The following is a 27,610-nucleotide window of genomic DNA, read 5'->3' as shown; positions in this document are numbered from 1 at the left end:
TTCCCATCTCTGCACAAGAAGTTTGGACTTAGCTGTGATCACTGTAATGCCTAGTATTGAGCAAAAAAGGAGCAAGAAGTCCCTGGCATGGAGAACATTCCTGGAGGGAGTGGTTATGAGCCAGTCTTTCAGGTACAGGAACATTTGGAATCTCTGAAGTGTGACATGAGCTGCGGCCATGGCCATGCACTTGATGAACACCTGGGTGGGATGTGATGCGACCAAACGGCACGGCTCTGAACTGGAAATGACTAGCTCAAGCCTGAAGTGGAGAAACCTCCAGAACTATCCATCCATCTTTATATGGTATCATGAATCCTGGAGGTCAATCGGGCACATCAAGTCATCCTTCAGTAAGCAATAGGAGTATGGACTGTACTATGACCATCCAGAATTTTGTTTCACATCAAGCGACTTAGGTCTGAGGTCCCCATTCATTTTTTGCCATGAAAAAGAATCTTGAGCAAACTCGTTCTTTGCTGGTCTGGTGGGATCTCTTGGATGACTCAGTTTTTCAGCAGCTTTTCTATTTCTAAGGCTGCTGCTTCCCTTTGGGGGGATGAAACGTCAGAACATTTGATAAGGAATGGTGGCGAGTACAGAGAGGGGATAGAGTAGCCCTCCTTATGTTGCTGTGCACCCAAACAAGTTGAGTGCTGGACATCCAGGCAGTGGGGTGCAGAGATAAGCATCCACAACTGCCTCCAGAGTGTGGCAGTTGAGCAAACATTCAGGAGGTCTGATAAGGCATATTGAAGAAGGGACCCCAAAAGTCCTAGTTTTGTGGGCAACCTCAGTGACAGGGGAAACAGCCAGCATTAGAGTTCAGTCTTCTGCCTCAGGGGTCTCTTTCCAAGAGTGTCAGATACAAACCCTTGATACTTTCAGACACACAGTTTCTTCTTTCCATTTTGCTTTCTGGAAAAGGTTGTTTAGGGTAGAAAACTGGATCCCTATGACTGACAGGGTCTTATCATATTGTTCATGCCTGGAGAGCATTTCTTTAACTTTTGGACCAAAGAGTGTGAATCTGTCATAAGGGGCACTGATGAAACTTGTCTTAAAAGTGTTCTGCAAAATCATATAAGTGCATCCAGGCACGTCTCTTAACAGTTATGCCGGTGTCTGTAGCCTTATATGTGCCTTATGTGGCATTAAAGATGAGGCACATCAAAAAATTAGACAAGGACTGAAGGGTGACCAGTTCACTTGAGAGATTTTCTCTCCTCAGCAGAAAGGGACCCCGAGAGAGATTTGGAGAGCTGTTTAGTCAAATCTCTCTGAAAGCATGCAACACGTGCCAGATAATTCAGTGCCCTGAGAGAGAAGGCAGCTGATGCACAGACTCACATCTCAAATCTGATTAATGACTTCCTGTTTGGGGGACGGACAATCAAAGTCTTTTCAGTCAGTTTTTTCTTGATGGCCACTATCACCACCATGGAATTCACAGCTAAATCTTTGCTCCAATAAGGATTGCCTTTTGGGGGGAAAAAATAATTTGTCAGGTTTATGTGGGATAGGTTCTGCCAAGTCAGGTTCTTTTCATGCCCATTTACAGATTAAATGTACCATCTCATCTACAGAAGTGTCCACCTAAAAAGTAGACCGGCCAACCCCAAAAGCCTTGCAAAATTATGACTCTTTGCAGGCCAGAGTGTCTGAGGACCACCCCCTTTTCTGTCTGAGTAGTTCTAGTATTTCACTAAACAAGACATCCTTAAAGGGGATCTGGGTACATTGCCCCTCATCAAAGTCAGTATGTTCAGATAAGGACTCCTGCTGGGAGTAAATGTGCCTCCTTTTGCACTTATGCATCTGATGAACCTCCCCATGGAATGCCTTTGAGAGGACTAAGAAGCTGATTGGTGGTACTCACTGTGGATGGACTCAAGACATTTGGAGTCTGGCTGTTCCAACAGGATAAAAAGAGCAGGATCAGGGCCTAGGGAAATGCTGTGGGACAGGGATGGATCAGAAACTAAATATAGAATATAGGGAAAAATGTGATGCTGAGGAGAGGCCTGCAGCAAAAAGAGACAAAAGAGAATGCTTAATAACTGAATACACTAACACCTTGGCAACCAGTGAGAGAATACACTGGTGAAATAAGATTCCCAGGCAAAAAAACTGCCACCCTTAAGGAAAAAAAAAAAATTCACATAAATTGTGAGAAACAGTAAACAGTTTAAATATTTTATTGGCTTGGATACTGCATACAGTAACAAACATTACATTGACAGTGCCTTGATGAACTGCTGTGCCTTCCTTTTCCTGATTACATGAACCTTTTGAGAATCACTTTCATTATTAAACATACGCATATCTCTGGAGGAAAAATATCAACCCGATTAAAGCTTTAGGTATCTACAATAACTTTAATAGGAAGCTGACCCATTTCACACAATTCCCATAACAGTACTCCTTCCCTTAGTGATATTCCCTCTTTGATGTTATCCAATCATTAATGTCCCTGCCTGCTAATTCACAGTATCACACCTAGGCAGAGAAGGCCTATATTCATCAACTTTACTGTTAAGAACATCATCTTGACTTCTTTAATCTCCCTTAATTTTACTTTCTTCACACTAAGGACAGAGAAGTTTACAATGGTTGACATGGTGAACCACCAGCTACTTTATCATACACTAGATAATCTTCAGCTAGATAAACAAGCTCTGGACTGGTTTCTTGGCTATCTCTCTGATAGGAAACAAGCCGTCCTCTGGCAATCGAAGCTCTCTAACCTCTTACCAAATACCATAGGTGTACCCCAAGGATCAATACTGGGGCCTCTTCTTTTTACTATCCTCACAAATGACCTGTATAAGGCCATCCCTGAAGCCACCTGCATTCAATATGCAAATGACTCGACATTAGTCTGTGCTGATACATCCCCTGATAACCTATTATCCAAAACTCAATCTTGCTTTATATCAGTAGAAAATTGGCTTTTAGGACGTAAACTGATTCTGAATCCAAACAAAACAAAATTACTACTTTTCCATCCCACGCAAAAGACCACACCTCTATCCTTTTCTATCTATTCCAAAAATGGGACAATCATCTCCCCAGACCCCTATACCAAACTATTAGGAGTCTCCATAGATAACAAACTCAAATTTGATATTCATATCAATCAGACCATTAAGACCATTAACAAAAAACTCGGGTCACTATACCGGATCAAATCCTTTCTAACTCCAATAGCAAAAGTGACCTTGGCCCGCTCACATCTTCTATCTACCCTCCTGTATGCCTCTCCTATGCTCACTAACCTCAACATATCTGAACTAAACAAACTAGCACGCTGCTATAATCAGATTGCTAGATTTGCTACAGGAATGCCGTACAGAACACACCACTGTATTAACCTAAGAAACCTAGATTGGATTGAATACCCTAACCTTCTAAAACAGACCCAACTTATCGAAGTATTTAAAATCCTGAACCAACCTGACAAAACTCCAGCTCTGAAAAACTTAATCAAACCCTACAATAATCTCAGTAGTTTGCATTCCTCCAATAAACTACTAGTTCAAAGAGTCAAAGCCAACAATGTAGGGGGCGACTCACTCTTTACCAATGCCATTGGTAAAATATGGAATTCCCTCCCTCCTAGCCTCTCCTGTATTACCTCTTTATATCTGTTCAAAAAAAAGTTACATCACCATCTAAAGTCAAATTGGCTCTGTCAGTGCTCTAATCCTGACTAATCCTTTCTCCAACTTGTATAGATCTTTTCCTTTATGCATCCCCTCTTTATTACTTTCTCCACTCTCCTCTTAACTAAAGTTAACTGCCTAGTGGGAGAATTAGTATGCTGGAATCTGTGATAATATTTTGTAAACTCAATATTGTATATGTTTATAATATTTTACACTTTACTGTATATGTTTATTATAATTTATACTTCACTGTATCTCTTCTGTTGCATGAGAGAAATTATGTTTTTTTTTGCTTTTTTTTCTTTGTATTATCTTAATGTATTAATTACTGTCACTGTGGAGCTTTTCTCCCCGGGCCTCCGCTGAAAATGGACATGTAATGCAAACGGACTATCCCGGTCAACAAATGTAAAATAAAAATAAATAAAATAAAATAAAAATGTTACTTGTTTCATATTATGTGTAAAATAATGTGCAGGTCATCTGTAAAGATGATGTCACAGAACTCCGAAGCCATCCAGTCAGCCTTCACCTTACCTGCTCACAGTTGCATGAACTCACAATGATTGGAATCTACAGGCAACATTCTAGAAGTGACTGAGGCACTGACAGAGTTAGTATACAACAACCTCTGAAGGCACAAGCAAGAGTTTCAGTACAGGAAGTCAAGTCGAATTACTAACTATTATTGGTGTTTTTCAACCTCTGTTTATACTAAAGTATAGTAACGTGAGTTCAGGTGTTCACATTTTTGGGACTGAAGCGATCTCCATCCTGAAAAATCTTTCAGAATTTTTCATAGAACTATAGGATTTTGACTGCAGAAAGTATCTATTTAGAGAATACAGTATGCCAAGCTGTACTGTAATCCCAACTTCAACAGCTAAAACAACTACTTATGAAATGAAGCATCATGAACGAGTGCTGGGAAGATATGGTTATACATTACTAAGGTGTATTGGAAGTGGAACCTACGGCAGAGTCCATGAAGCATTTGCTGAGCGATGGAAATGTAATGTGGCTGTAAAAATAATTTCCAAGAAGAACTCCCCTCAGGAGTATGTGAGAAAATTTCTACCCAGAGAACTCCAGGTATCTCTCTCTCTCACACACACTCTCTGTTACTCTCTCTATCCCTATATGCATATGTGTGGGTGGTAAAGTTTTTGTGTGTTTAGATATATATCTACACACACACACACACTCACTCAAAGTGTGTGTGTGTGTGTGTGTGTGTGTGTGTGTGTGTGTGTGTGTGTGTGTGTGTGTATATATAGATATATATCCAAACATACAAACACTCTACCACTTACACATATGCATATATCCCTACATATACAAATATATGTAATTTAATTGCTCATTTGATTTAATTCTAAAGAGTAGAACTCACTGGATTGAAAACTAATTTGACAGAAAACTTTCCACAGCAAATATCCATAAAAAGTGTTTCTGAAGGGCAAGACCCTTGTCCCGCCAACCCCTTACTTATATATACTAAGTCCATGATAACACAACTGAGGAGAAAAGAAAAAATAAAACGCCACATACATTGAACTAATGCTACAGCACAAAAGTCTACTCATCAAGGTATACAACTTAAAGATGACCGTTGCAATCCGCACACACTGCTAAATTGATATTGCTACAGTAAGAAATGACACCAGTGCATACTTTCAATATACTTCGACACTTTTCTATCAAATGAGTTTTCAGATAAATGAACATCACCACTGACTGAACCAAATGACAATATATATACATACATATATATATATATATATATATACATATATATATATATATATATATATATATATATATATATATATATATATATATATATATATATATATATATATATATATATATATATACAACCAATAAAAATAAAACACCATTGTTTTTTGCAGGGGGCAAGCACCCACTCACCCCAACCCCTCCTAAGTATATATATTAACACTGAGATCACACAAACCCCAGGGAAAGGGAATATTTCCTCACCTGGGGAATGTTGATCGTGCACAGCTGTCGACTTTTTTGATGTTGACATTGTGGTGTGTCAGTCTATTGAGATGCTATTATAGAGATACATATTTACACACACACACACACACACACACACACACACACACACACACACACACACACACACACACACACACACACACACACACACACACACACACACACACACACACACACACACACACCTGTATGCATGTATCTATAAATAAATTGCATGTCTGTGTGTGTAAAATATACAGTAAGTAAAAACAGCATTTCTTGAGTGTAGATATCTTATATAAACTTGTCACAAATAAAAAAAAAATCCATGACACAAAGATATTCCTAAAGTTGCACTGGGCACAGTTTAAATAAAAGAGCTTGAGACAAGATGTACCTTCTCACAGTTATAAGTATCCATTTCTTCACTTTATCTTCTCATGGAGAAAAGCAGTAGCAGCAGATTCTACCTAACTTCCATATGTGTCTTACATGAAGGGATGGATACCCTTCCATATTACTCTCACACTGTATACCTGTGCAGTACACTTGTTATCTTCAAACAGAACTTTCAATCATGCTGATATGAAACATATTCTGTGTTATGTGCCGAATACTGTAGAGCATCATGATTTCATGCCAAATGTGTGTTTGTGTGGATATGTGTGCGCTCCAGGGAGTACTTCATGCATGTTGGGCTTGAGCTGTACAGTTGTAACATGTCTTGACAGCTTTTGTATGTAATGTGATGTACACTGATTTGTATCATGGGTCTGATATTTGGGACTGCAGGTAATGCACAATGGTACTCAGGTACTCTACCGATGATATGTCTATACATGGCAAGTATTATGTGTACTATCCAAATGATTAACGCTCTTGTCAGCTACATGTAGTCTCATGAGATTTATGGCTTCTGTCCATAACTTCTCTTACTATTTCAGAGACAGACATTTAACAATACAAGCCCTGTTTATGAAGTGGGAAATAGCTGTGACGTCACAAGTTATTTCTGTGATCAACATGTAGGGGCTCTGTTAATCTGAATTTCCAAGCAAACTCATCCAACAAGGGACATGCACACCATACTATCACAAACTCCATTTACTAAGTGCGCTTGTGTACACAGCTATACACACATATACAGTGGATATAAAAAGTGTACACACCTCTGTTAAAATGCCAGGTTTTTGTGGTATAAAAATGAGACCACAATAAATCATTTCAAAATTTTTCCCACCTTTAATGGGACCTATAACCTGTACAGTTCAATTGAAAAACAAATCTGATAGGGGAATAAATATAAAAAAATAAAACATGTACAATAAGCTGGTTGCATAAGTGTGCACACCCTAAAACTAATACTTTGCAAAGAACTGGACGTCCCTCCAAAATTGATGAAAAGACAAGACAAAACTGGCCTGGGAGGCTGCCGAGAGACCTACAGCAACACTGAAGGAGCCACAGGAATTTCTGGCAAGTACTGGTTGTGTACTACATGTGACACCAATCTCCCATATTCTCCATATGTCTGGGCTATGGGGTAGGTTTGCAAGATGGAAGCCTTTTCTTAACAGAAAAACATCCATTCCCAGCTAAAATTTGCAAAATACATCAAGTCTTCCAAAAGCATGTGGGAAAATGCATTATGGTCTGATGAGACCAAGGTTGAACTTTCTGAGCACAATTCCAAAAGGTAAGTTTGGCACAAAAACAACACTTTGCATCACCAAAAGAACACCATCCCCATGGTGAAGCATGGTGGTGGCAGTATCATGCTTTGGGGTTGCTTTTCTTCAGCTGGAACTGGGGCTTTAGTCAAGGTGGAGGGAATTATGAACAGTTCCAAATACCAGTCACTTTTGTCCCAAAACCTTTAGGCATCTGCTAGAAAGCTGAAGATGAAGAGGAATTTCACCTTTCAACACGACAATGACCCCAAGCATGCATCCAAATCAACAAAAGAATAGCTTCACCAGAAGAAAATTAAAGTTTTGGAATGGCCCAGCCAGAGCCCAGACCTAAATCCAATAGAAAATCTGTGTGCCCTGAAGAAGGCTGTGCACAAGAGATGCCCTTGCAATCTGACAGAGTTGGAGCACTTTTGCAAGGAATAGCGGGCAAATATTGCTAAGTTAAGATGTGCCATGCTGATAGACTCCTACCCAAGAAGACTGAATGCTGCAATTAAATCAAAAGATGCTTCAACAAAGTATTAGTTTAAGGGTGTGCACACTTATGCAAACAGCTTATTGTACATTTTTTATTTTTTATATTTTTCCTCCCAACAGATTTGTTTGTTTTTCAATTAAATTGTACTGGTTGCAGGTCACATTAAAGGTGGGAAAAGTTTTGAAATTATTTATTGTGGTCTCATTTTTTATATCACAAAAACCTGGCATTTTAACAAGGGTGTGTGCACTTTTTATAGCCTCTGTCAAGGGAGCCCGCAGGATTTTTTGCAGGGGGGTGCAAACCCAGAGCCCCACCCACATAGCTCACCCCGCCCCCTGCCAACACAGCCCCGCCCAAGTCCACCCACCCCAAGCCCCGCCCACACAGCCATTCCAGTGTCCCATTACTTGGCTATTTCTCCCCATTTACTGTAGACACTGTTCAAATCTGTGTGCATACTGTTTTATGCTTTAGTTCTACAATGATTACAGGCAGTTGGATTTAATTTACAACTTTTATTTCAAACATTATAGCCCAAACACTGAGACATTTACTAAACCTAAACAAAGCAATAGTCTTACAATGAAAACAGACTTGGCATTAAAGCTTCTCTACTTTTGAAACTCACATTCAATGAAACAGCATTGAAACCCACATTCAAAGAAAATGCATCTGGCCAGTGGCAGGTTATTTACCTTTGAACTGTTTTCAAGCAATAGGCTCCTTGCACACCGTTAGGGCCATGCAAAAGTTATTTGATTTACCTGATTGTATTAATTATAATATATAATTGAATTATATCCCTTGTATTATACAGCAGCACTTGTTTGAGTGTCTCTGCTGAAGTAAAAGTAATCTGAATAATTCCACATTAAAGATATCTGAAACTAATGAAGATGTTGTTGCTAGAAAACAATTGTATATTTCAGTGTTTCATCTACAAATTCAGTGCCTGCTGCCATCAAAGAATAAATTGCCTATGTTAAATTAAAAAAATGGTAAGCTGGTATATTGCAATAGAAAATGGATGACAAGCTGAAAAACAGGTTCATAGTTATTAGGCATCTCATCCAAAGGAGGACATCAGCATACAAATGTATATGCTGTAGGAATAGAACCTCAAGCCTTTACATTAAGATGCAAGTATTCTACTTGTGGTGCTACTAACATAGCTTTAAAACTTTATACCACAACAGAGATACCATTTGCTAAACAAAACAGTTGCACATTGTAAATAGACTTGGCATGAGCAGCAGTGAACTTAGCTTCCCTTAAAACTCACAGTTCCTTGAAAATTCCACCTGTTAACTCTAACTTGGGCATTTCACTTTCTCTCTCACAAACATACCACACCCCTCAAGGCCTCAACCTTAGTGCAAGAAATCTGGACAAAGCCTAAAATAAATAGGGATAGATTATAAATATGGCTCTCAAACTTAGAAAATTGCAAGAGTAACAGGATTTGTGTTAGTATGCATTTTTCTAAATGACATGACATCTAAAACTGAAATGTCTCATTTAGCAACTTCAATCCTTTTTAGGAGGAATATGGGGCAAAAATCTGGGCAGCTGAGGGGTATGCTACCTCCCTCTTATATACACACCAAATAATTCTGGTCAGACTTGAATTAGTTCTGGGAAGGTTGCACTGAACGGCACAGTGCTTGAGCTGAAGTGGGTGAAATCCTGGTAGCCAGTGATAACTGATCTGCAGCTCAGCAATGTGAAGCATTAAAGCATTTTTAGCAGAGCATTGTTTCATCACTACCTATTGTGTTTGCACATAAGCTGTAGTTATTTTAAACATTTGCCTTTTTGATTACTACAGAGTACATTTACCCACCAGAGCTATTGTGTTTTGACTTCAGTGTGGAGCTAGTTGTTGCAGGGCTTGGATTTTAAGTAAGGTAGCAATGCTTATTTACCATATACCATTAAAGCCACCCAACTACAAGTGTACTAACACACAGACACTGCTATAAGACACTGGTCTGCAATAAAATGTAATGAGCTTCTGAAAATACTGTAATCCTGTCCTTTTATTACAATGAATATAAAATACTTTGAAATAAGGTAAAAAGCTCATAATCTTGACCGACAAAACTACTTTTCCACACTTCAAAACAATAATAAAAATCAAACCCTCAGAAATTTTGGAAAGGTATCTCTACTCTACTTAACCCCAGCAAACCAGATACCCCTACCCCAGACCCAAACGCTCCTGACAAAGACTTGGCTACCCAATTTAACTCTTTTCATTGAATCCATTTCCAAATTAACGCCATCTTTCTCTAACACCACTACATTCTCCAAAACTCCCTTACCATCCCCAACCATCTCTCTACCCTACTCTGCTACTACTTCCTCATTCCTATCTACTAACTCCCATCCCTCCACTCCTTCTCCTACTCCTACTACTTCATCAGCTTCATCTGCCCCTAATTCTCCCTCTTCACACTCCTTTTTTCTCTCATTTAAACCTATACCCACTTCTACTATAAAGAAACTCCTTATGAAACTGAAGCCATGCACCAATGCTCCTGATAACATCCCTTCTTACTTTCTTAGCAAAGCTGCTGAAGCAATCGCTTACCCTATTAGCATTTTAATTAACCGCTCTATCCAAGAATGTATAGTACCCCAAGTCTGGAAAAGGGCCTTTATCATACCTCTACATAAAGGTGGCAACAACAACAACAATGTTACTAATTTCCGCCCCATCGCTATTCTGTCCCCCATCTCTAAACTCCTAGAAAAGTGTATCTAACTACAACTCCTTCCACATCTCTTAGATAATCACCTACTAACTCCCACACATGGATTCAGACCACATCATAGCACTATGACCACCCTCCTCTCCTTCCTTGACACTGTAAATAAAGCCCGTGACTCTGGCCAAATTGTTTCTACCCTACTACTCGACCTCTCTAAGGCCTCTGACACTCTCTCACAGCCTGCTACTAACTAAACTTAACCTATCTCCCTCCTCCTTGAACTGGTTCTCCAGCTACTTATCTAACAGATCTCAAGCAGTCAAATGGAAAAAGGCCACCTCCTCATTTCTAAATACTCCTACTGGGGTACCCCAGGGCTCTATACTGAGTCCCCTTCTCTTCAATATATTTATAAATGATTTCCGCAACTCTATCCCATTCTCAGACATCATCCACTGTTCAAATCTCTCAGTGTGCATACTGTTTTATGCTTTACTTCTACAATGATTACAGATATTTGGATTTCATTTACAACTTTTATTTCAGATTTTATAGCACAAACACTGACAGACATTTACTAAACCTAAACAAAGCAATAGTCTTACAATGAAAACAGACTTAGCATTAAAACTTCTCTACCTTTGAAACCCACATTCACTGAAACAGCATGAAACCCACATTTCACGAACATGCATCTGGCCAGTGGCAGGGTAAGTTTACCTTTGGCCCATTTCCAAATCATAGGCTCCTTGCACACATTTTTAGAAACATGCAAGAGTTCTTTGATTCACCTTCCTGACTATTATACTACATAATAATTGAATTATATCCCTTGTACAACACAGCACCACTTGTTAGAGTGTGTTTTATAGTTCTGAGCATCTTTCCTTTAAGCAATGAAACAAATCATATGAACCAATAATGACAGCCTGCCCAATTCAGAACATTTCAACCATAAAGGAACACTCAAACTTCTGTCATAAAATCCACCAATATCAATCAGTATGCAGAATCTCTGCAGAAGTAAAAGTCATCTGAATAATTCCACATTAAAGAGATCTGAAACCAATGAAGAGGTTGTTGCTAGAAAATAACTTTATATTTCAGTGTTTCATTTACAATTTCAGTGCCTGTTGCCCTTGAAGAATAAATTGCATGTGCTACATTAAAATTAATGGTAAGTTGATATATTGCAATAGGGAATGGGTGGCAGGCTGAAAAGCAGGTTCATAGTTATTAGGTGTCTCATCCAAAGGAGGACATACTAAGAACTGCAGTACCATACCCCCTTAAAATACAAATGTACATGCTGTGTGAATAGAACCTACAGCCCTTTGCATCATGATGCACGTATGCTACCTGCTGTGCTAACACTGCCTTAAAATTCTATACCACAATAATGATACCATTTGCTAAACAAAACAGTTGCACATAAATTCCACCCGTTATAGCTAACTAGGGCATTTCTCTGTCACACACACACCCCTCAACTTTAGTGCAAGAAATACATAAAGATTGATTTTTTTCAAAGTTACAACAACTGTAAACTCTGTGACCATGGTGTACATTTGTTTTTGACAGAAAGGTATAAGGGCTATGTATATAGTTGAATCTCTCTGTACTGAAGTACTCCCTACCACGATTCTGCTTTAATAGTGTGTTTGCATTCAGAAACGTGTTACAACAACTGTAAACTCTGTGTGACCATTGTGTGTGTGTGTTTTTGACAGAAAGGGCTATGTATATAGTTGAATCTCTCTGTACTGAAGTACTCCCTACCATGATGCTGCTTAACTAGTGTGTTTGCATTCAGAAACTTAGTTTTTATACTGAACTTTTATAACTACATGAATTAGAAAATATCCTTTTCAGAGCCTAAGCTAAAAACACCAGAGATGAAAAGGTGATGGTGTCTACATATTCTTAAACAACATTTCATCTCCAGACTTGCTATGTGAGATAATGACGTGGAATTCCTCTGCATCCAGCTTAGCATTAACAAAACTCCTTACTGTGTCATACCTAACTATAGGTCCCCTCTATGTACCCCATCAGTCCTATCTCCTAACTAACATGGTGACGGGTGTCCCTATGCATTAAGCCAACACCATTATTCTAGGAGACTTCAATCACATTTTCTTCCAACATTGCCATTTTGAGGAAGGATTATTAGGGGAGAGCAACATTTTGTGCCAAAATTGGGGACAATGGAGAGGTTTGGATATTCCTAATTCTACAAAGCGATTTGCACATACCTCTTAATTCAGGAAATCTGGACAAGGCTAAATATATTGGGGGAACATACAAACACTACTAAAAATTGCTCTTGTATAAACTTGACAGTTGATAGAATAACAGGTCTTGCATTAGCATGCATTTTTCTGAAGGTTATGATGTCTGAAACTCAAATGTCTGTCATTTAGTGAGTTCATTGTATGAGGAACAAAACAAAATAAGAAGCAAATATCTATTCATTCTGCAAAGATATGGACAACTGAGAGGTATAGTTCAACCAGGGCTGTCTGAGTTTGCTCCAGTATCACATAGTCCCAACACATCAGCGAACCAAACACATAAATACACAAAACATACTCTGAGGCTCTAAATAAAAATCTACCTAAGCAACAGAGAACTCCAAAGCAGACATCCAAGCAAACGCTACCTCAACACAAAACATGCACAACACATAGCCCACAAAGTCAGTGTGCCAAGCAGCCACAGCCCTTAAGGCTGAATAACACACCTGATACTCTTGTAATAGGTGACTCTATTGTCAGACACACTGACGTCCTGCTCACCAGGCTGAATAAAGAGAAGGTCACGGTGAGCTGCCTGCCGGGTGCTAGGATCCGTCACATAACGCAAGCACTCAGGTCACTCCAAAGCAAATACAAATATGGCTCAGTCATTGTACATGCTGGTGTGAATGACCTGAGACGTACCTCCCTAGACTACATGAAAAGAGACATAGAGGAGCTCTCTGATCATGTAGCCCAGGCTGGTATGACCCTGACCTTGAGCAGCATCTTACCCTCACCTAGAATGATGCCACAGTACAAAGACAAAATGATCGATTTTAACAATTGGCTAAAATTTTGGTGTCATTCAAAGGAGATCCAGTGTCTGTCAGCCTGGGATGACATGCTCGACAAGCCACGTTGCTTCACTAGGGACAGCTTGCACCTGTCACCACTGGGCTTTCAGATATTGGCAAAGGCTCTTGCCACCCCCATAATGCCTGTTTTAGGCAAGGCTCAAAAGTCAAACCCACCCCCATAGACAGCACAAGGAACAAGAAACTAAGGGTAATGCTGCTAAATGCCAGAAGTCTTAACCTCAAGATGCACGCACTCGAAGCTCTCCTCAGTATGGAGAACATAGATATCTGTGCAGTGACAGAAACCTGGTTCAAGGCTCCAGAGAGCACCCCAGCACTACCAGGCTATACCTCATATCATGCTTTTCGCCCCAAAACCCGGACCGAACCACAAAAGGAGGGGAGTTTCCATATTTATCAAGGATATCCACATGTATCTGTTTTTCTGGAGGTCAAGCACTGTAATCAGATACAGTTGAAGCAAGTAACTCTTTAAGGAGTCTTGGTATAACTGGAATGAATATCACAATTTAACTATGGCAAACTAAAACTGTACTTTAATAATCCCATAATTAAGCTATAAAAAAAAAATAAAACAAAATGTCTTACAATTGGAACCAATTATTACCCCTTACAAAAACAACTACATACATACAAAACTGTAAAGTGCAAATCATTTTATTCAAACAGATTCACAGCATTTTCATCTTATAGCAAGACTTCCTTAGACTCTGATGAAAAGTCTTGTTACAAAATGAGCGCACTGGGAATTTGTTTCCATAAAGTGGTTTGTTCTTATTTTGGCGTTTTAAATATATTTTCTGTAATAATAAGCCCCCCCCCCCCCTTCAAAAAAAGAAATCTTAACATGGAAAGGAAAATGCCATTTGTCTGCCATCAGGTCCCTGTCCCTTGGCTATGCACATGCAATATAACAGAAACAAACACACAACATTCTTTTGTAAGTTAGAAAATTGACTGGGGTGCTAAGGAAAGGGCACTACACTGAATGACAGTTCCGGATCAGTAAATGACTGAAAAGGCAGATTGAAGAAATGTTACCTACCAGTTCTACCAGAATGTGTGCCAAGACTGTATTTTGAAAATGAATTTATTATTGTGTGTAAGCGTCAACCAACCCTAACACTCTGTTGAAATGTTGGGACTTTCAAAGGCGGGGGGTCAACTTGCAGCTTGTGAGAAAGTGACTAGCAGCAATGTCTGTTCCACATTATATCCATAACTCTGTTCCCTTGACATCCCAGTACAGCACAGAATACAACTCCAAATGTCACAACACTTCATCTCCCAAACTCTTGGAACTGTTGACTCAATGACAAGCAAACACTTTCTTCCATACTGTAAATGGTAATTGTTGCAGCAACAGAGAAAGGAAATATTGAAGTGAGAGGGATTTTTGTCATGCTAGTTATTTTGTACTCTTGTCCATTGTATAACTGATAATAAGCATTGTGATAATCCTGGTTGGATGAAATAAAGACACTGGATATTATTACTATACTAGCTTGACATTATAAAAATGTGACAATAAGAAAAACTGCTAATGTATATTTAAGTGACAGCTCACTCCTTATACCCGCTAACTTGTAGGACTGAGGTTTGGCAATGATCACTACAAGGTTTTGGTCTGTGACACAACTACACCTCTTATAAAATGTCTTGTGACAAAGACTGCAGTTATCTTGATTACTGAACAAAGTGCACTTAAAATGGTTGTGTGTCAGCCCGACTCATGTGACATTAGACAGTTCAGCAAAACATGGTACACATTAAAGAAGCCATGGCAGAGCCTCAAGGCCTTGTACTCCTATTCATAGCTGTTACTGACATGGAATTACCCTGAGCAATCTGCTTTGTTCTTCTGGGAAGGTGATACAAAGAGCTGAAACAAGCACATTAAACATGATACCTTTGCACAGATGCAGTTAAAGCAACCTTTGTGTTACACTGCTGAAATAACCACATGGAGTGCACAAGCTTTAAACAGGGTTTTTTTTAAGGAAGAAGGTACAATGGATGGTGCTCACTACTGTTAAACTATATTCTACTGTTATAGTTACAGCGATTGCTTTCTACTTAGAAAAATAAAAATAAAGACAGAAGAGGGCAATCATCACCCCATAATGAGTGACAGGAGTCAGTAAGCAAAGCTATGAAAAAATGCTAAGGACTGTATTTAGCTTACAGTGATGAAAATGCCCTTGTGATTCTTCAGCAACAGGGCCAGCTTCTGAACATGGACACACATCCAACTTCACATCTTTCCCTATTTTCATTCATTCATACACACACACACACACACACACACACACACACACACACACACACACACACACACACTTACTTTGAAAGTGTCCCATCTTCCTTCGCTTTTCCTCCCTTGCTGCGAATCCGTCCGCTTCAGTTCCCCGTGGTCCCATTTTCCGCTTACTTACCGCAAAACCCTCTGTACATGCGAGTTCCCCCGCAAAAGTTGAAAATATGCGCGATGATGTCAGCACACCCGACCGTTCTTTTCGCGATGTCAGCACGGACTTCATTTCTTCTTAAAAAAGAACGCCAAAAAAAAAAAAAAAACTTTTTAAATTAGAACATGTCAGCCGATTCCAGGGGGGTGCAAGTGCACCCCCTTGCACCTGCCTGCGGGCGCCCTTGGCCTCTGTATATCTATATATATATATATATATATATATATATATATATATATATATGTGTGTGTGTGTGTGTGTATATAGGGCTAGCCACTCGATGGTGTAAAATATGGCTCTAGATGATTCGGTCATTCTAACTAATTTTGCCAAAATGGGTATGGGTAGTTACCGGTGATAAGTGCGTTGAGGACTCAGCCTACTGTGACCTACACCAGGGACCCATGTTAATGGTGGGAGGGGTGTATGCACTGTGCCTATTGCCCTGTGTGTATCTGCCATAAAGCCCAGCAGCCCTAGGTCAATAAGCTACTGGCTGGCCAGTGTCTAGTTGCCCAGCCTGGGTTACCTGAGACAGCTCTGTTGAGCAAAAGCTGGACGTAAAACCAATCAACCTGCCAAACATGAACTAAGAACTGCTACACTTTTTGTAGGTTCACTGACAGGATGCAGCTTGGAATTGGATAACATAATGATACGGAGGAGCCTGGACATCCTATGTATCCAGGAGAAAAGATGAAAGGGCAGAGCAGCAAAGCCACTTGGCTTGGAATCCAGAGTCTACTACTCAGGAGGAGGACAGGCTAGAAATGGTGTGGGAACTGTGGTGAGACAGAAGCTTCAGAGGGCAGTGAGAGATATCATCAGAATCAATGAAAGACTCATGGAAATCAGACTCCAGTGTAACGATAGGGCAGTATTCATAATCGCAGCCTACACCCCACAGCTGGGTTTTGATAGTGAGGAAAAGAGTGCGTTCAGACAGCAGCTGCAGGACCTACTAGATAAAGCAGGACAGCATGAATTGGTGTTGATAATGGGTGACTTGAATGCACATATCAGGACAGACAGAACAGGATATCAGGACTGCCTCAGTCTACATGGGTGGGGCAACAGGAATAAAGAAGGAGAGGCCATTCTAGACTTCTGTTTGGCAAATGACTTGATAGTAGCCAACACATGGTTCAGAAAGAGACATTCATAAGATCACATACAAGAGTGGTCAACATGCAACTCAGGTAGACTAGTAAGGAAAAGGCAATGGGGTAAAATTAATGACTCCAAAGTCACCCCCAGTGAAACAGTCAGCCCACAGCATAAGCCACTGGTTGCCACAATCAGCTGCAAGCAGTGGTCAGAGAAGGCTCTAAAGTCAACAGAGACCAGGTTGAAGACCTGGAAGTTAACCAGAGAGAAAGTACAACAGTTCAAGGAATTACTCTGGGCTCTAGCACCTGAAGAAGAAGAGGAAATAGGTGGAGTTGAAGAATGGCAATGTCTCAAAACAGCATGTGCGAGGACTACAAAACAAATATGTGGCTGAGGCAGGTATGGAAATAAGATATGTAAGGAAAGCTGGTGGTGGAATGCAGAAGTCCAGGAAGTCATCAAAAGAAGAAGTGCAGGAAAAAGTGGGAGATAGAAAAGACCAACCAGGCTAGGAAGGAATACTGGTTGGCTAACAAAGAAGCTAAGAAAGATGTTGCAATAGCAAAGAATAGGGCATCGGAGGCACGCTACCATGTTCTGGAGAGTGACTCAGTAGGTGGCACAAAGAAACTATATCAGGTTGCAAGGCAAAGACAGAAAAATAAAGAAGATAGTCAGACATCCTTCATAAGAAATGCCAGCAACAACCTCATCACTAGTCCACAGTACATCAAAGGCAGATAGAAGGAGTATTTCCAGAAGCTTCTGAATGAAGAAAACCCCACAGAAGCCGTACCACCCCAGATACAGCCTACAAAGGCAGAAGAAGAGGAGACCACCCTAGAAGAAGTAAGAATAGCTCTAAGGAAAATTAAGTCAAGGAAAGCAGCAGTCTCAGATGAGGTCACAGCAGATATGATAAAGATGCTGGATGAAATAGGAGAAACTTGGTTCCTAAAGGTACTCAAAGCACTATGGAGAGAAAGGCATATCCCAGATAACTTGAGAATAAGCATTCTCTTGTCAGTGTACAACAACAAAGGGCACATCCACAACTGTGTGCAGTACACAGGCATCAAACTCCTGTCACATTGCATGAAAGTTCTGGACAGGGTGATTCATAAACAGATATGCAAAGCAGTAGAATGTAAGATGGGAGATGAGCAGTTTGGATTCAGATCAGGATGCAGCACAACTGGGCTGATCTATGCAGTGAGACAGATAGTTGGGAAGAAGCTAGAGATGAAAGAGTCCAACTGGGCATTCCTAGACTTGGAAAAAGCATATGACAAGGTCCCAAAAAAGCTGATTTGGGAAGTGCTGTTGTGGTGCGAAGTCTGAGAAACATTGGTAGAATTAGTGCAGGCTATGTACAAGGACCCAATGACTCAAGCATGAAAACAGTGTTCAGCCTCACAGAGGGGTTCTCAGTGGGAGTGGGTGTGCACTAGGGTTCAGCTGTGAGCCCACTGCTGTTCATACTGGTGATGGACTATATTAGCAAACAAGTTGGAGGGGACAGATCAACAAAGTTGCTGTATGGAGGCAATGTGGCATTATAGGCCGACTGATCAAGAACTTCAGCAAACAATAGGGGAATGGAATACAAAACAGAAGGTAAATGGGATGAAACTAATCACACAGATAAAATAGAGGTAATGGCAAAACATTGGAGAAATCAGAAGAAGCTGAGAACTGAGATAGAAAGAAAGACAGTAAAACAGGTTAAGAGCTTCACACATCTGTGAGAGGTGGTTGAGGAGAAGGGAACTCACAATGAAGAGGTCAAAGCTAGAATCAGAGGGGCTGCAGCCAACTGGCATAGAGTCTCAGGTGTAGTCTATGACAGAAGAATACCAAAGAAGCTGAAAAGTAAGGTGTACAAAACAGTGGTGCGACTAGTACTACTGTGTAGTACAGAAACCTGGGCAGTAAATGCTGAGCAGATGAGGAACTAGAGGTGATGGAAATGAAGTGTCTGAGAAGGGTGGTAGGACACACACTGTGGACAGATAAAAAAAATGAGGACATCAGAGCAGAAGCCAAAGTAGCTCCTATTGCAGAAAAGATCAAAGAGAACAGATTATAATGGATTGGACATGTATAGAAAAGTAAAAGACAATCTGGTGAAGAAGATTTGTGACAGACAGGAGGAAGGTAAGAGGAAACCAGGACGTCCAGCAAAGAGGTGGATGGATTGTGTGAAAAAAGATCTGCGACAGTTAGGCATGAGTGTCGAAGAAAGCAGGAGTGTAGCACTGAGTAGAGAAAGATGGTGACAGTTAACATGTTGCCATCGACCCAATGTACAAAATGGGAAAAAGGGAACTGAAGATGATGATAAACACACACATACACCTACACATTTTATGTATACATATATAATTTATATATATATATATATATATATATATATATATATATATATATATATATATATAATTTATATATATATATATATATATATATATATATAGAGAGAGAGAGAGAGATGGTTTCCCTTCAGAATCTTGAACTACTGAAATCCCGAATTTCAGTAGCTTGAGACCAGAAAGGATAAAGTTCAGAATACCAAAACCCCAGAAGCGCAAAATTGAAAATCTCGACGTTTGGAGACTTTGAATTAGTAGTTCTGGTGTTGCGGTGTGTGACTGGGTGGTTGGAAATGCAAGTAAGTGTTTGGGTTTTACGGGTTTTGGGTAGGGGCTCTGTTAGTGTGATGTGTGTGTGTGCGAGGGGACTCTAGCTTGTGTGGTGGTGTTTTTGTGTGTTTGTGTAGTGCAACCTTGGAGTTAGTATATTTAAGTAGGGGAGTGTGGGGGCACAGGGGGCTCGCCCCTCTGCTTGTATGTAGGGTAGGTGTTTGTGTATGTGTAGGGAGGTATGTTTGTGTTCGTGTCTGTGGTATGTTTTGTGTAGAAGTCGCAATCTTAAATTTCGTGCTTCTGGGGTTTCGGGTTTATGGATTTTCAGCTTCATGGTCTCGAGCTACTGAAATCTGAGATTTCAGTAGTTCGAGATTCTGAAGTGAAACGATATATATATATATATATATATATATATATATATATATATATATATATATATATATTTTTTACTTTATAATCTCGAAATACTAAAATACAAATTTTAGTATCTCGAGATTATAAAGCAGAAAGCCCAAAAAATCGACACCCACAACTGCGAAATTCAAAATCGTGATCATTCACATACACACACCACCACACAAACAAGCACACATACACCTACCTAATGACACTACAACAAACAAAACAACACACACAAACACAACACAATGAACAAAGACACCTACCCTACCTATAAGCAGGGGGGTAGGCCCCCCTGCACCCCACACCCTCACTGCTTATATATACTGTGAAGGCTGCCTGCCTAGCCAGATAGAATTGTGCAGATAATTCTTATTTGTAAATATGAATGTTGAACTACAGACTTGTTTTCTTAAATGAAAGGATATGCTTTGAAATGTTGAATTTAAAACAATGTAGCAACATTGCCCTCTGCTGTAAAGAAAGCTAAGACAAGTATTTCTTGTCTGTCCTTTGAAATTAAAATTGCTTCATGCCTGTCCTTTGAAGTTAAAGATTCGGAGTCATTCCATCTGGGCTAGCACATTCTTTTGATTGTTTTAACCAAGAGTTAGATTGCTAGATTTAAACATGCAGATGTATTTTCATTGCTCTGGTTTCTGCCTAGGTGTAAAAGTATGTAGATGCAGTTTCTGTGTGGCCTGGGAACCCAGGGAAGTGTAAGAATGATGCAATATTTTAGCAGAACTGTATTTTCAATTTAAACAGAGAGAACCAGAAGGCAGTAAGCATTTTTGTCTTGACCATCTGGCTCACCGCACTGTCTTGCTCATATGTAAGTTATCTTAGAGTTGTATTTTCTTTTAGAAATAGCTAGAAACTAGTAAGATTAGACTAAGTGTTTTCTGTGATGTCAGAACTGTACTACTGATTTATTTTAAGTATTTCTGTGTGATCTCTGAACTCTTGACTAGCACTGTGTAGTAAAAAGTATTGTCTTGTGTTTTATTATTTATTATTAAATATTTTAAAACCTTTCAACTGTGGCTGTTTTGTGTAGAGATAATTTAAGCTCTTTAGAGTACTTGTATGCCTTTGGTAAAATTGTACAAAGCCACTCCTAGATCTTTTGCCCTGGGCTATACTACCAATTGGATAATAATATTGCAGAGTAATAATTGGACACCCTTTTAAGGGCCTTTTAGTAGCTGATAAATATTAGTGGGTGGTGGCAGCTGGTACTACTGTATAGTCTGAGAGAGAGGGGCACAGCTGGGGAACCTGTGCCAGCCTTCCCCAGGGAGTGTATGTGTGGTTGTATAAACTCTTATCTCAAAGTGCATGTGTGTGTGTGTGTGTCAGCTACTTGGACAGGAACACGAAGCACTGGTTGGACAGAAAGGGTGCAACAGGTTTTAGCTTGCCCACTAGGCTGAGATCTGGACCCTATAGCTGTACCAGTGGGGAGTCTTAGTGGGGACCTGGAGAACAAGGGAGTGACCAGCCCCAGACTGACTGTGATCTCTGTGTGCTGTTAAGGGAAATTGCATTTTACTGTGTGTATTTGTTATCCTTTCCTCATATATGAGAAGCCCTCTCTGGTGTTAAAGGTGAGGATTGAGGCTCCTTGATTGCTGGGCCAGGGCACGGGCGTCACATATTAATTGGTGGCAGTGGTTGGGATATCCTCACATATTAATTGTTTGGCAGTGGTGGGATAGCCACATCACATATTGATTAGTTGGCAAATACTAATTGGCTTGTAGTGGTGTGGGTAGAGTGAATCCTGTAGCTTGTGTACAGTGAGTTTTGAAGGTGATTTGTACTCTAAAAATGCCATGCAGTTAATACTTAGATTTCAGATCACAATTGTTTTATTTCTTTTGTTAGCTTAGTTAGTCAGGGTGAGCAGGCAGCATGTCATCAGAGGAGTAGCCAGCTAGCGGAGATGTACCAGGCTAGAGGACTGATGCATGGAAACCTGACTAAGGTAGACCTGATTGCAGCCTTGGTTACAGCTGCATCCAAAAACAGCAACCAGGAGGACAATCAGACTGGCAGCAGAGATTTAATACCCTCGGAAAATGGACAGCTCAACCTTTCTGCAGTGGACTTACAAATCCAGCTGGAGCTAAAGAGACTTGAGTTGGAAGCCAGGCGTGTGGAATTAGAAGCAGCTGAGAGACTGAGGAGTCTAGAGAGTGAGGCGAATGAGAAACTGCTATGCCTAGGAGCTTAGGAAAAAGAAAGGCAGAGGCAGCATGAGAAGGAGATGCTGACTCTTTGCCAGAGTCATGGAGGTAATGGGGAAGGAAGTAACTGTACCCCAGAAGCACAAAACGTCAGTAAATTTCTTCCACAATTTAAAGAGGGGGATAATTTTGATAGTTTCATTCATATGTTTGAGAGGGTATGTAAACAGTATGAAATTGACCAAGGGCTCTGGGTATGGTTCCTGACCCCCTTACTCCATGGTAAATCTGTAACTGTTTTATCTAAAATGTCTGATATTGCATGTTTTGATTATACTGCTGTAAAAATTGCCTATTAGAGTTTTTTAAGCTAACACCTGAAACGTATAGGAAAAAGGTTTGTGAGCATAGATGCAAGGCAGATGAAAGTATGTGTGAATATGTTGCTGAATTGAGCACTTATTTCCATAGGTGGGTGAGTAGATGTCAAGTCACCACTTTTGAAGGGCTGGCAGACCTTTTGGTGAGGGAGCAAGCCCTTAGCACTTTGCCTGAGGACATGAGAATCTGATTAGCTGCTAGACAATGTGCTACTTCAGATAAGTTGGGGAAGAAGGGAGACCTATACCTGGCAAGCAGGGCAGCCCTGCACAGGAAGGGGACCCCCAGTACTGCTCATGGGTCTAAAGGAACCCATGGTGGGCAGCATAAACTGCCCCAACAGAATCTGCCAGTAGCAGGGGAAGCCACTAATCTAGGTACATGTCCAGGAGCTAGGGTTAAATGTTTTGAATGCAACCAGTGAGGCCATGTGGCATACAGGTGTCCATGGAGGCAAGGTGGGGAACAAAAGTTGAGGGAGCCAGTAAGTGGGAAAGACAAAATGCCAATAGTAGGTTGTCTTGAGACAACAGAGGTACCAAACTACCATCCTGCAGATGTCTTGATAGGGAAGGATTTGGATGAGGCAGTACCATGTGCTTATGCAGTTACACTCAGTCAGGCTAGGAGGCAAGCATGTGGGGTTGGTAGCCTGGGGGAGACCCAGACAGACTGTATACTTGCAGCCAGGACTGGTGAGATGGTTACTTCAGGGAGGGAGCTACCCTGTAGCAATGAGACTGAAGGTGAGCCACAGCTGATGGTCCCTTGGACAGAGTGACTGCAACGGTAGAGGTGAGTACTAGTACCCAAGCTGACAATGAGGCATCACTGTCAGAGAATGCCAGACTTCCTGTGGAAAGGGAGCTGGGAAGGGTTACAAGGAGAGGGTTGAGACAGGCTCAGCTCTCAGACCCTACATTGCAAGGCCTGAGGCAGGTAACTAGGGAGGCACCTGATACTCAATGAAAGGGGGAATCTGTATACTGGGACAAAGGGTTACTATACAGAGAATGGACCCCTAAGGGAGGGCTAGAAGGTGAGAGAGTACAGCAGTTGGTAGTGTCTAGAGCCTACTGTCAGGTGCTTCTAGCCATAGCCCATGATATTCCCTTTGCAGGTCATATGGGCATAAAACGTACAAAGAGGCATATTTTGCAGAACTTCTATTGTCCTGGAATTTCCAGAGATGTAACAGGGTACTGCAGGACCTGTGAGCAGTATCAAAAGGTAGGCAAGGCAGAAGACAAGGTGAGATGTCCTTTCATGCCTTTGCCTGTGATTGAGGAGCCATTTCCGAGGGTAGCTATGGATATTGTGGGTCCTCTGAGTACCCCAAGTTCCACAGAGAAAATGTATATCCTAGTGGTAGTGGATTATGCTACACGATACCCTGAGGCTGTGGCTTTCTCCTTCACTGAGGCAGAGAAGGTGGTAAATGCTTTGTTAGAGATTTTCAGCAGGGTAGGTTTCCCAAAAGAAATACTGACTGACAGAGGTGCCAATTTCATGTCAGACCTGCTGGTTTGTCTGTGAAAGTCCTGTGGGGTGAAGCACATGAAGGCCACCCCCTATCATCCCCAGATGAATGGTCTTGTTGAGAGGTTAAGCTCTACAATCAAGTCCATGCTACAGGCATTTGCAGATCAGTTTAAGAGGGAGTGGGACAAATATCAGACCCATCTTTTTATTTGCTTACAGAGAGGATCCCCAGGAATTCACAGGTTTTCACCCTTTGAGTTGCTGTATGGGCATAGGGTGAGGGGACCTCTAGATTTAATTTGAGATGCGTGGGAAGGTGAGTGTGAGTCTCACAAGGAGTCTGTTGTGGCATACATCCTAAACCTCAGGACAAGGCTCAGGGAACTCATGGGCTTGGCCCAGAAGAACCTGGCAGAAGCCCAACAGAAAAAGGTGTGGTATGACAGGAATGCTCGAGCTAGAGAGTATGCTGTAGGGCAGCAGGTAATGGCTCTCATTCCTGTCAGACAACAAGCTGCAAGCAGCTTGGGAGGGACCCTACAAGATGGTAAGAAAGGTAAGTGATGTTAATTACATGGTGGAACTGCTAGGCAGATGGCAGGGGCACAAATTGTACCATGTTTAACATGATGAAACCTTACCATGATAGGGAGGCCCTTGTGCTGAGCATTTGCAGTGGATTGCAGAAGGAGTCTTAGAGATCTGCGGACTGATCTCCTTAGTGAGGCTCAGGCTGACACCTCAGTGGAAGGGATAGCAATGTCCCAGCAGCTATCTCCTACCCAGGTTCGAGAAATCCAGGAAGTGTTGCAGGAATTTGGGAACATGTTCACTAGGAAACCAGGGTGCAACCACCTGGGGCAGCACCAGGTGGATTCAGGATTCCAAAGGCCTATTAGGCAGGCCCCTTATAGAGCGCCTGAGAGAGGCAAACAGACTCTGAGGGAAGAGGTACAGGAGATGATGGAACTAGGGGTGATTCAAGAGTCCAACAGTCCCTGGGCCTCCCAAGTGGTGCTGGTGCCAAAGAAAGATGGCAGTACCAGGTTCTGTGTGGACTACAAAAAATTAAATAGTCACACAGAGTCAGATGCTTACCCCATGCCTAGGACAGATGAGGCCCTAGAGCAGCTGGGTGGGGCTAAGTATCTTACAACCATTGATCTTACCAAGGGTTACTGGCAGGTGCCCTTGACTCCCAGTGCTAGAGATAAGTCAGCCTTTGTGACTCCTTTTGGCTTGTACGAGTTCCCAAAGATGCCTTTTGGGATGAAGAATGCCCCAGCAACTTTCCAGAGGCTGGTAGATCATATCCTAGAAGGAGCAGGAGAGTTTGCCCTTGCTTACCTAGATGATATTGCTGTCTATAGCCATTCCTGGCCAGAGCACCTACAGCAGGTCAGGGAGGTGCTGGGCAGACTACAGAGGGCAGGGCTGACCATTAAGCTGAGCAAATGTCAGGTGGGTATGGCAGAGGTCTCCTACTTAGGAAATAGAGTGGGGAGTGGTAAGATAAGGCTAGAACCTGCCAAAGTGGAAGTCATTCAGGCATGGCCTGCACCTGTTACTAAAAAGCAGGTAAGGGCATTTTTAGGGACAGCAGGGTACTACAGAAAGTTCGTCCCCAGCTATAGTACCGAATTGTTATGGCTTGGCTTATACAGGTCATAGGGCCGATAGCCTAGTACCAACCTATGAACCTATAGCTGCTCCCCTCACAGACCTGACAAGGTAGAACAGACCAGCTAAGGTAGTGTGGACCCCAGCATGTGAGCAGGCATTCCAGAAGCTTAAAGAAGCTTTGGGAGAACCCCCTGTGTTAGCCAGTCCACATTACAGCCAAGAATATGTTGTGCAGGTGGATGCATCAAACCATGATGTGGGGGCTGTACTTAGCCAGATTTCTTCAGAGGAGGGAAAAGCACCCAATGGTTTATCTCAGTCATAGGCTCCAACCCAGGGAAAAATGTTATGCAGTTGTAGAAAAGGAATGTCTAGCCATAGTGTGGGCATTGCAGAAACTTCATCCTTATCTGTATGCAAGGAAATTCACTGTTATGACAGATCACAACCCCCTATTATGGTTAAACCGAGCAAGCCAGCAAAATGCCAAGTTGCTAAGATGGAGCCTAGGGTTGCAAGCATATGATATGTCAGTGCAGCACCGCAGTGGGAGTAGCAATGCCAATGCAGATGGGCTCTCAAGACAGGGAATGGGGTGAGGTACACTCAGATAGACCCAACCCTCTCAAGTGGTGTTTCTCAAGGGTTACTTGAAAAACTAGCTAGAGTTCTCCGGGGGAAGAAATGTGAAGGCTGCCCGCCTAGCCAGATAGCATTGTGCAGATAATTCTGTCATTTGTAAATATGAATGTTGAATTACAGACTTATTTTCTTAAATGAAAGGATATGCTTTGAAATTTTTAACTTAAAACGATGTAGCAATATTGCCCTCTGCTGTAAAGAAAGCTAAGACAAACATTTCTTGTCTGTCCTTTGAAATTAAAATTACTTCATGCCTATCCTTTGAAGTTTAAGATTCAGAGTCATTCTGTCCGGGCTAGCACATTCATTCTATTGTTTTAACCAAGAGTTAGATTGCTAGATTTAAACATGCAAATGTATTTTTATTGCTCTGGTTTCTGCCTAGGTGTAAAAAAAAGTAGATTAAGTTTCTGTGTGGCCTGGGAACCCAGGGAAGTGTAAGAATGATGTAATGTTTTAGCAAAACTGCAATTTCAATTTAAACAGAGACAACCATGAGGCATTAAGCATTTCTGCCTTGACCATCCAGCTCATGGCACTGTCTTGTTCATATGTAAGTTATCTTAGACTAGTGATTTATTTTAGAAATAGCTAGAAACTAGAAAGATTAGACTGTGTTTTTTGTGATGTCAGAACTGTACTACTGATTTATTTTAAGTATTTCTGTGTGATCTCTGAACTCTTGACTAGCACTGTGTAGTAAGAAGTATTCTCTTGTGTTTTGTTATTTATTATTAAATATTTTAAAACCTTTCAACTGTGGCTGTTTTGTGTAGAAATTATTTAAGCTCTTTAGAGTACTTATATGCCTTTGGTAAAATTGTACAAAGCCACTCCTATAGCTTTAGCCCTGGGCTATATTACCAATTGGATAATAATATTGTGCAGTAATAATTGGACACCCTTTTAAGGGCCTTTGAGTAGCTGATAAATATTAGTGGGTGGTGGCAGCTGGTACTACTGTATAGTCTGGGAGAAAGGGA

At 41.0% G+C, this 27,610-nt stretch overlaps 1 protein-coding gene across 1 annotated transcript in view; it reads left to right on the top strand.

Annotated features, from left to right (window-relative positions):
• Nucleotides 1-4,517: 4,517 nt before the first annotated feature.
• Nucleotides 4,518-27,610, top strand: part of LOC122792782 (testis-specific serine/threonine-protein kinase 4-like) — a 69,432-nt gene continuing 46,339 nt past the window's right edge. The window contains exon 1 of the mRNA XM_044060352.1: nucleotides 4,518-4,760. Within this exon, the coding sequence (XP_043916287.1) occupies nucleotides 4,518-4,760 (243 nt within the window). The remainder of the gene's footprint in view (nucleotides 4,761-27,610) is intronic.

Source organism: Protopterus annectens, chromosome 2.part0 (genome assembly GCF_019279795.1).
Source record: "Protopterus annectens isolate FY-2018-M chromosome 2.part0, PAN1.0, whole genome shotgun sequence".
NCBI lineage: Eukaryota > Metazoa > Chordata > Ceratodontiformes > Protopteridae > Protopterus > Protopterus annectens.
This window is presented reverse-complemented; position numbering and strand designations above follow the sequence as displayed.